At 41.8% G+C, this 11442-nt stretch overlaps 1 protein-coding gene across 1 annotated transcript; it reads right to left on the bottom strand.

Moving 5' to 3' along the window:
* Positions 1-1964: 1964 nt before the first annotated feature.
* Positions 1965-5415, bottom strand: LOC148013079 (uncharacterized). The gene is made up of 2 exons (XM_087668401.1): positions 4997-5415; positions 1965-4781 (listed from the first exon to the last, which is right to left on the bottom strand). The coding sequence occupies exons 1-2, from the start codon at positions 5036-5038 to the stop codon at positions 2832-2834; spliced, it is 1992 nt and encodes a 663-aa protein (XP_087524527.1). The 5' UTR covers positions 5039-5415; the 3' UTR covers positions 1965-2831.
* Between the last annotated feature and the right edge of the window lie 6027 nt (positions 5416-11442).

Here is an 11442-nt window from a genome sequence, read left to right as displayed (position 1 = left end):
CAACCATACACACTTAGTGTTAATGTTAATATATACAGAAGCTTTGTGATGGAAAGGTCATGTCAAAGAGAAGTTCCACATGGGAAAGTAAGCAATGGTGGCAAATAAATTTTTTGTTTGAGGTACAAAGTAAGGCTTACTAAAGGGGAAAGCTAAATCATTGTTATCATCTAGAGATACATACATACATAGTTGGGTCCTTGAGTGAGAATCAAAATGTAAAGAGTTGTTTGGTGTCCCATAAAGATGACTTGGAAACAAAAGTAAGCTATTGAATGCAACTTGGAAATAAAAGTGAGCAAATTTTATTGAGAAAGTGAATTCCCAATTGAGGTACTCTAGTAATGATAGAAGCATGCCTGACTTAGTGGTGGGCCTTTTCTTTGACCTTTCATATTCAATTTCCTTATATGCAGAAGAAATTCATGCTTACTTAAGAAAGGTTCCACATAATACATATCCTCCTAAACCAAAATAATCACTAGACAATCAATTTTATTATTGTGTTAACATACTTGAAACTCAAACATTATGTCTAGGGACAAAGGATGCATCTTAACTTTGCTTTAAACAAACTTTATTGCATATCATTTTCTTTTTCATAGTCTTTCAAAATGTTTGAAGCTAAAACTTTTACTTTTCTAGGATGGATGTTAAGCCAAATGTGCTCAACGAAGTAATATAAGTGCTTGATTGTTTGGAGATTGTGTCTTTCTTATGAGCTATTGGTAGATCTTCATGAAAGCATGCCCTACAACAACGTAAAAGTCTTACATCTATAATCTCAATATGACATTTGCACGCTTCACTAGGTAGTTGCATAGACTCTTTACATGAGTTTCAAAACAATCACCACTAGAATACTTCATTGTCAAATTATTATGAATATAATACTTGTAGTGTCAAAAAGCAAAGGAAACAACAAGAACCATCACTTGCAAAGCCATTTTAAATTGACTAAAAGGACCAAACTTTAGTCCCACAATCTACAAGTTAGAAGGCACTACTGGACTAAACAAAACTGTTAGAAGGCATTGAGCATCATTAGAATATAATTTCCATGGCTTTAGTTCACATAATATTATCATTATATATAAGCAAAAAGTGTAAGGAGGAAGTACTTGTGAGCAATTGTAATGGGTGCTCTTTATTATTAAAGTATAAAATCAACGATGTGAGGCAAACGTCTATAGGGCTCCATCATGCAATAGTGTGTTACTATTGGAATTGCATAGTCCACACTTTTATGGAACTATTTCTGTGTTTACTATATGAATAGACAATGGCTTGGATTGCAATCCTCTTGAACTTTGCAAACCATGATGAGCTAGTCTCAAAAAAACAATCGCATTGGTTGACAAGCACCAATTTGAGCTTTCAAGTTGTAAAAATGATGAGTTTCCATTCATTTTTCCAATTTCATGTTATTGACTTTCTTCATTGTCTTTGACATGCATAAATGCATTGGGAACAAGGTTCATGTAAGACAACACTTTCACGGCTCATCAAAAGATAAAGAACTTTAATCACATCTATTTGAGGGTGAGTTGTCTTAAGAATGCTCATATATTAAATGAGCATTGTACTCAAGCTTGCACTTTCTTTTAACCATAACTTACATGTTAATATGTCTGAGTCCCGCTTTGACAATTTGATTGACACCCAAAATATTACTCTACAAACTTGGATCTCACAAGACAAGCCTAAAACCAGTAGTATATCAAAGACGTTATCTAGAAATATGGAACAAAATGCAAAGTTGCACAGAGTGAACAATAGCAACCTCATATACACAAGCTTATTGGAGCCAAAACCTAGTTTAATGCATGCACAGCTTGCAAACTTCAATGCATTATCATGTTTTGACATCAGGCGATGCCAACGAACCACAAATAATGAAGAGTAAAAAAGTAGATGTGATGCATAGGGATATAAAGAGGGTGCAAGATGAATAGAATGAACTGCAATTAGGGCTTAGCATTAAGGTAAGAATACATAGAATGGATAGATGATACAATTCTCACATTCGGGCAACCACCAACACCTCTAGTATGAGAGACCTTCGACTACACAAATGTCACTTCGAAGGCTTAGGAATGGAGCATCAAGGCTAGTAGACAAGTTACATGGCTTCAATCCCTTGTATCTTCTGAGGGCTTAGAAATACAAACTCTAGGGTAACAATGAGGTAACAATAGGGAACTCTAGTATAACAAATAAGTACGACCAACAGAGTTAAATAAGGGACTAGTATAACAAATACGTACGACCAACAGAAGAATATAGGGCGATGCAGAGACCAAGATGGTAAAAGCTAACTGGTCCCGATCGCAGGTGACGGGAGGGGCAGGGGACAGAGAGAGAGAGAGAGAGGCTGTCTCTGTCTCTTTCGGGCGACTCTGTGTCTTGAGAACGCCGCAGGTAAGGAGAGAGATCTGCCATAGCTCCTCAAGAAACCTAATAAAAACATACAGTGAGCATACAGCTGCATTTATCTAGCTACATACAATGGGTTTTTTGGAAGGGGAGAGAGGGAAGGTTCAAGGACCCTATGTGAAGCTCCCAAGCTTTCATCATCACCACATTAGTCAGCTATGGATCAGCAGAACAGGAACAAGACTGTCACATCTGATGTGGGTTCTGGATTACACTCCACATCAATAGCATAGGTGCTGCTTTATGGCACTTTTGTCACCTCAAGATATAGTGCTAGTCTCTAGAGTTCCTTAGTCATATCCCCAGTTCGCAATCATTGACAAAGGTTGTTGTTGGCCCTCTTTTGGCTTGTTCGTGGGCATTTTTTCCTGATAAATCATTGGACGTAGCCATAACTAGCATATGGTAGAAGACAGGAACCCGGGCACCAGCCTACTATCTCCAGGCACCTGACTAGTATGCAGGACTGCAGGGCTCAACTTACGGAGCTTCCGGCTCCGAGAGCAAGGGTCACCACTTGCCTTGCGTGTCGAATAGCTCGGAGACGGGGAGGAGGAAGGGGTTGTAGTGGACACATTGCTGGCCATGTAGCATGCTACAGGAACATGTGCAGCATGGTTTGCGACCATGACTGCAGGGAAATGAGGAGCCAAAGGGAACACCAGAGGGCTGGATGACATGGGAACTTTGGGGATGTCACCCGTGTTGACTGCTGGAGGAGGATAGCGCCATTGCGGGAGCGGCCCGGCCAGGAGGAGTGTTTGTAGCAGAGGCCCTGCTTGCATAACAGCTTGGAGAAGCTTCCCTTTCTCAGGCAGAGAACTGAGCATGACTCGTGGGTCCGCTTCCGGAGGCTCGGGTAAATGCACTTTCTTGAACAGTGGAACTGCTCTGTTTGAAGCCCTCAAAGCAGATGCTACATTACCTGCCACCACTGGAGTAGACCTAACAGTAGACATCACAGCCATGGGCATTAGCGGCACTGGCATTGTTGCAAGTGTTCCCATGTATGGTGTTAGTTCCACTTGTGCAATTTTGTCAGGCAATGCTTTGCTAGACATTACCTCTGCAGAGGTAGCTATTACCGGTCGAGGAAGAACACTACTGCTAACTGTTCCCATTGTTTCAGCTGCAGCCTTGCTCTCAATTGCACAGGCTATCGCTGCTTGTGATGGGGTATAGATGTCATATGCCGGTGATGCTGCTGTGACTATAGGTGAAGCATTGCTGCCAAATGTGGTGGACAAAACTGCATTTTGCGGTGGCAAGTCGCTGTCAAATGTGGCGAATTCAGAGGGGAAAAGTGCACTTTGAGCTGATGAATCACTGTCAAATGTAGATAACAAGATAGGATTTTGAGAAGCAGCATCGGTGCCAAATGCAGCTGATAAGACTGCATCATGAGGTGTGGCATTGCTGCAAGCCATGGAGGATAATACTGCATCTTGAGCTGAGGCATCACTACCAAATGTGCATGACATAGTAACCGCATCTTGAGGTGCAGTATTACTGCCAATTGTAGATGATGCTGCTGTTACTTGAGTCAACGCTGATGCTTGATGTAGAGGTGGGCTCCTGGAAGCAAGCTCTTGATGTGACTCTGGGATAGACCCATCTACTGATTCCAGCAACCCTTGCATGCGAGTTTTCTGCATAAAAGCCGAGCTTGAATTTGAGGACGACTGGCGTGACAATGTGCGCACAGAAACATTCTGGCTGGCCTGCATTTGCTCTTGCTTTGCTTCCTGCTCGAGGCCACCAAAGCCTGGCTCAGTGAGCAGAGTTCCATCTAGAAACTCCAATCCAAACTGTGCATTGTCTTCCAGCAGATTCTCAGTGGGAAGAGAGGAGAAAATGGCCTGCAAATCCTGGACCTCGGTGCTCTGGGAGAAGGACTGGAGTGCCTGGTGCAGCTCCATGGGAGCAGGTGCTGTGGCTGAGCAGAAACCACCAGTACTTGCAGGATGGGCCTCTTCAAAATCAGGCAAGCCCCATGGCTGCTGCAACTGAGGTGGAAGGAAAGGGGATGACAATGGGGAGGGGAACAAAGAAGCGGAGGGCGAATGTGGCGAGGAAGGCGAGGGTGAAGGCGGCAGGGGAGGGGAGGAGGGGTGCGTGAAGCTGCAGGGAGAGTCCGCAGAGAAGTTGCTCTGATACAGGAGGTGCTCTTGCAGCTTGAAGCACTCCTCCCTGGCCTGGTCTCGCTCCTTTTGGGTGATGTTAAGAAGCTCCTGAAGCCGCCATAGCCGGGCTTCTTGCAGCTTCTCCTCTGCTTTGGCTGCTGCCCTGGTGTTCTCAAGCTCCCTGGAGACACAGATGAGCTTCTGCTGCAGCTGATGGGTCAGCTGCAAAGGGGGGAAACAAACAGACACAGGGAAGGCAAAACAAGTGAGGCAGAGTAGGAATTAGGCATGAACCTTACTTGTGTTATATCAAAGGAAAACAAGTGAGGCAGAGAAGGCATTCAGGCACGTATGCTGCTTGTGTTAAATTGTTAAAGGAAAACAAGTGAGCTAATGCAGCAATTAGACATGGGTTACAGCAGAGGAGCTTAGCTTACCTCAGTGTTGGGGCAAGAGGACTGCTGTTGTGGGGGATCCATGGCGGCTATGGAAGGGGAGGTGATGAGAGAGAGATGGTCCAGATGATGTTTGAGATGAAGGGAAAGAATGTAAACACGCGGGTGGACTACGTCTTGTCTGTGTGTACTGAAAAGCGAGACTATTATACGGATTTGCCCGCTTTTTTGACTCTCAGAAGAGAAGAAAGAAGTAGATGAAGGGGGGGTGCGATGCAATGAGACTATGAGAAAGAGAAGGGGGGCAATGGATGAGAGGGCACAAATGCCTCTGCATGCGTCCTACCTTGATGACGACCCAACTGTCTCACCGCCAACCGCTATCAACTAACCCAAATTCTTTTCCCAAAAAGAAACCCAAGAAGAGAGTACTACCCCCATGAGCCCTCCCTTTCCCTGCAGGTCTGTCTTGTGGGCTGCAGATGCAGGGAAAGACAAGGGGGCCCTCATGTAACAGAAGCCTAGAAAAGACAGGAGAGAGAGAGAGAGAGAGAGAGAGAGAGAGAGAGAGCCTAGATGGATGCATCATCATGCAGGCGCCCTTGGCAGACAAGGCTTGTGCATTTATTAAAACTCCTTAACAACCTCTAGCACATGGGGAGGCAACAAGAAGGAAGGAGGAGGTTTTGTGGTGGTGGTGGTGTTGACCTTTATTAAAAACTTGTCTATTTTTGAAGTGTAAATTTACCCTTAATCACTTGTCTTAAGAGTCTGTCACGCGCTTGTCGATTTTTAGCAGCCTTTCACACAAGGCACTGTTCACACTTAGGCTTGGTACACACACCAATCTGGACGGACAAAACACCTCTTTTCAAAAAATAAACAGTTTGCTTTCACACAATTCAAACAAATTGACTATCTAAATTAAAATTCACATATGTATCGCTATGGTAGGATTGGTGAGATGAAAGGGTACATGCCACTCATTGATCATGTCACAACTTCATATCTCACTTATGACAAACGTGGTTTGCTTTTGAGCTTGGGCAAGGTTGATCCACTGATCAAATTTTTGCTTTTGCGAAGAGTTTTTAGAATCATTCATTGCATGACACATTGGTTTTATGCTCCTGTGCTCGTAATCGTCCATACTAGTCTAGAACAAGCCTTAAAGCTAAGCCACACATAGGCTTATGGAAGTTTTGTCAGGCGATAGAGTGAAAGTCTTGCACGTGTGGCCGCAGTTCTTGGATTAGATCCCATTCATTTCAAGACTCAACTTAATATATTCAAACACCACTAAAATTAGATAAACCAACCACCACTTGTTGGCGATGAAGTTGTGAAGTGGTGAGGTCAAGTTGGACTTACATCCATTGTGGAGGGAAGATAGAGGCAATAATAGCCATAAACTTTTTTGAAAAAACATGATGTTATTGGTGGCCCAAAACCATTGACAAGCACTCATAATATGCATGTAGTATGAGTCATGACTTGTGGAAGGATTTTTTGAATGTGTTTGTCACTTTTGTAACTAAAAGCTTTGTAAATTGTACTTTTTGAAGTCTCACAAGTCAAGTCAACCTCATTTGGCACCCTCTTTAGTTTTAAAATCCTTTCAAAGGGCACTACTACACACAGGTTGATTAACTTTGCACACTGTCTCGCACTACACACTAACTCAAATACATGGTCTAATGTTAGGGCTCATTATTCTTAGATCAAAAGGGAGTGAGAGAGAGAAGAGTCATTTAGGACGTCAACACCACCCAAGTGCTCATTTGCAAACATGTCTGATTAACTTTGGGGAGTAAAGCTACTCTTTGAGGATACCAACTTCACTCATTGAAGTTTTGATATTTTAACAATCCAAGTAAATGGTATCCAATCATGCACCATTTCACTTGATTATGGAAACAATGTGCACATCAAATTGAACTACATGTGTTCTCGCTCTATATCCAAGGCTCGCTATACTTTGAAAACTCCAAGAAAGTCTTGCAAGTTTCCACATTTGCACTGATCTACTAGGCTTTTGTAATATCAACATGTATGCACTAGGTAACCAAGACTAGAATCTTGGAATGCAAACATTGAACTATGAAAATTGGATTTTGTCATTTTCCTTGGTTACCTTCCTACAAGGTTGATCTATTGTCGTGAATTTGGTAACCCACCATTATTGAAACAAAGCTAGAGAGACTCAAAGTTGTATCAAGTGAAGGGAATGTAGACCTAGTTGAATGCCAATTTAAAAAATCTTTACTAACCGCACACATCTTCTTGCATTTGTGAGATTGCATGCTAAACTCCTCATATGCCACAAACACGTGAATAAATGTATCATGTGTGGCAACTGGATGTTCTTGACCACAATGAAATTCTCACCTTACACAAAAACCACAGAACTTTCCAACGTTTGGCCTTCCTTTATTCCTTAAATCATTATACTTACAACACATACACAAGGCTCATCGGCTGAGATTGGCATTAGTGGCCCGAACCCGGTCATTCACTTGTAAAATTTTCAAACATGTTTATGCACATGTACACACATGTATATTATTGACAATTGACTTACCACAATTTCCCTTTATACAAGTACTATGGTAAGATCTCACCTAGCTCATGTGGGTAACATGTTAAGGGAACATGATCATGAAATGTCTCCATGTGTAGGTGGATTGAGAGTGGCTCTCTTATCTCACTCGTAGGTAAACAAGAGAGCTATCAGCCCTTTCTTACATGTCTCCATGTGCATCACCCACATGAGGGGAAAGGTGACGATGAAATGTCTCCATGTGTAGGTGCATTGCGAGTGGCTCTCCAATCCCACATGTGGATAAACAAGAGAGCCATGAGACCTATCCAACATATCTCGAGATCGAATCCCACATGTAGGTGAACAAGGGAGCCCTGGCCCCTCAGCCTTGTAAGTTGTCTTACCTCACATTGTGGACAAGGCTAACTCCCCTAGGGCCTAGACCCCACATGTGAACAATACATTTGCAAGGATGGGCGGCATAATGGATCCCATCCGAAGGTTATGTTACGTGTATTTGTGTGTCTCTCCTTCTGTCCACTCCCATTGTCGTGCATTTGTTTGCCTTTTGGGGGGGGGGGGGGGGGGATTCGATTCCTCATCTATCCTTCGAATCGCGACATTTCAGGGGTTTTGAAAATTGATATGTTTTTCGAAAAAACAAATTCGCAAAATGGGCTGATAAATTATTTTTAAAAAGGCCAGATGTGACAACAAACCAGGAGCGGTTTGTTTTTCTTGCCCCCCCCCCCCCCTTCCGTCTCTCTCTCTCTCGTTGGAAATTTCCTCGATATGGTATTTACTACTTTATAATAGCTTCCAAAAACCAGAAAATTCGACGTTGAGCTTTTAACTTTTGAAATGCGTAGCGGACGTAAATATAATATAATTAGGTTGTCGTTATATTTAAGGCTCTCTGGAGTCGCTCTCTTTAATATTTAACAATGCGATGCGAAGTTATATTTAGGGAAGATTCAGGAAACTAAATATTGAATTATATTTTCAGAGGTATAATAAATGTTCATTATATATTTAAGGCGCTGGCTCTCTCTCTCTCTTCATGTCCCAGCGCCGAATGCACCTCACTTGGCCAGTGGCCAGTGGCCAGTGGCCACACGCTACCGCGCCGCACGATGCAGCTCTTAACATGCATTCATCGGGAAAGACGCCCACACTTTTACGTGGACGGGCTGCGGGCCCTCCTTTTCCCCTTTTGTACATTGGGCAGGCCCAGTCAGCTAGATGCCTGCAAGCTGCCTTCCTTTTGAAGTTTAGAGGGCTTTTCACACCACGGCTTTTGCAATTTCCAGCGGTAGTCTAGCCGCTTGGCTTCACCCCCTGCTGGCAACTAGGACACTTTCGCTAGAATGGCAATAGCTGGGAATTGCTCCTTGGAACTCTTCACAAGAATATGCCCTCTCGCTATGATGGTTTCAACCTTTTTTAAAAGAAGATATCCTTTTATCCTTTACTATTATTATGGGAAGGTTTTGGGGGGAGCCATGTATCCACCCCAAGCCTCCCTTGCATACCATGTGGTGATGCAAGAATGCACACCTGTATAGTCACACCCACCTAGCCACAATTTCACACTCGCCTCTATCTAAAGAAGCTAGTGCCTTCCTTGCATTTGTCCCACATACATGCACGAAGGGGAAGATGGACATAATTGAGCAAGCAATAAAGAGAAGAGTGAGTAATAAAGAGAAGGGTAGGAAGCCAACACAATGTTCATGTGCAGAGTCTTTGTGAAACTAAGAAAGTGAGTGTCGTAAAGACGGAGTCTCTCTCGGACTGAGAGATTAAGTGCCAATGCTACAAAGTTGGGTTTGTAACTACAATGTGTATTTATATATGTATTTACATGTATATATATGTGTGTGTGTTAGCGGTTAAATAATGATGTTCATTAGCATATGTACATGATTTAGTAAATATGATTTAATATATGTATTGGTATGTAAATATTGACATTTACTAATGTGTATGTGTGATTTAATAAATATATTTTAATTGTCTATTAATACAATATTAATAATATATATTAATTATTAAATTATATTTATTATAGCGTATTTATTTAGTGTGATTAGGCCCTAATCTCCCTAAGTTTTGATGCCCTCTCTCCTATGCCACCAAAACTCAAGTCATGACCTTCTAGCCCCCAAAATGCTAAACCAAACCCAAACACTAGTTCTCCCCTATATGATAATCCCTCCTAGATTTTGTTAATCCATCCAACAACCCTAGCTTCCTTCCCTCATCGATTCTAAGCCCCTAAGCCCTTAAATTGTTAGACCCCCTAACTAATCACCTGCCAAATACTAAATCCTCCCCCCTTTAAACAAACATAGAACATATAAAATGTAATGATGATAGTCAAACATTCTCATGGTAGAAATATCTTAGTCAACAAACATATTACAATTAAATATTATAGAGAATCGTGAAAGGTAGAGCTTGAGTGAAAACACACAAGCAAAAGCAAGAGCAAAGCAAGAGCAAAGCAAGAGCTATGGTGGATGGAGTAGGAGGGCAAGAGAGAGAGACGTTGGATGTGGGAGCTCCAATAGTTACAATGTGTGACCGGCCTTCTCTTATTCAAATGTCACTAAAATAATAAAGAATGAAGTGACAATGATGAACGCCTGCAGACTGTACAAGTGTGCGGGTAATGTTAGTGTAATGAATACACATGTGGTTAGACACAAGCACCTTTTCCCACAATATCCTCCCACTTAAAGGTGAATGTGCCCTTAGTGAGGAGAGAACAAGAAAAAAGTGACAAAGGACAACTGTACATAAAGTACAATAGGATGAGAAAAAATGGCATCTCATCCAACGTCCATCAACTTCCTAAGGCAAAATGCTCCTCTTAGAGCCTTTTAGTGAGCATATCTAAAAGATTTTGGTCAGTTTAAATCTTAAAAAGCTCAATGGACTTGTCCTCAATGACCTCTTGGATAAAGTAGTAACACATCTCCATATACTTTGTCTTCCCATGGAATACCCGATTCTTGGGCAATTGAATAGCACTCACAGAATCTGAATACAGTGTAAGGACCACATCAATAATACCAAGGTTTGACAGCCTAACCAAAGAGACTTCTTATAAGCCTCAATGGTTACAACATACTTTTCCTTTGTAGTAGATAAGGCTGTGCAGTTCTACACCCTAGACATCCAAGAAACAACACCTCCAGCAAAGGTGAAGAATATGCATGGCATGTCCCATGTCCTTCATCTCAATACTCTTCTTGAGTTGACCTTTCAAGGCATCCAACTCATTATGAGCACTCCCAGCAATTAGCATATCATCTACATATAGTACCGAAATCATAAGACTACAATCACATGCATTATTCTTGTATAAACACAGATCCATATCACTATGGATATATCCTTGTGAATGCATGAAAGTATTAAACTTGTGGTACTATTCCCTAAGTGCTTACTTAAGGCCATTAAGGCTCTTTCTCAACTTACATACTAGGTGTTCCCAACCTTTTTCCTCAAAGCCCTTAGGCAACTATATAAATCTCATCGTGCAAGTCTCTATGTAAGAAAGCCATCTTGACATTTATCTAATAGAGGTCCATATTGAGCTGCATAACCAAAGCCAAAACCAAGCATAGGGTAGTCATCTTGATCATAAGAGAGAAAACTTCATCGAAGTCAATACCATGATCTTACTTAAAACCCTTAGCAGATGACCTTTCGAGATGCATTTCACGGACTTAGGATCCAACTTATTGCATGTATCCTTGGAAACATAGCAAAAATTCTCACATCCAAAGACACATAAATGAGTATATGATAGAGGTTTTCTAGACCATATCTTCTTTGCAACTTGATAACCAATAGCAATTTATAGGAATCGATTAATCTAATGTATGGTAGTGGTAACTATCTCAGCCCAAAAGTGTTATGGTAAGCCTGACTAGCT

This window comes from Lygodium microphyllum, chromosome 26, assembly GCF_053477565.2.
Source record: "Lygodium microphyllum isolate KBCC chromosome 26, Lygodium_microphyllum_v1.1.10, whole genome shotgun sequence".
NCBI classification, from domain to species: domain Eukaryota; kingdom Viridiplantae; phylum Streptophyta; class Polypodiopsida; order Schizaeales; family Lygodiaceae; genus Lygodium; species Lygodium microphyllum.
This window is presented reverse-complemented; position numbering and strand designations above follow the sequence as displayed.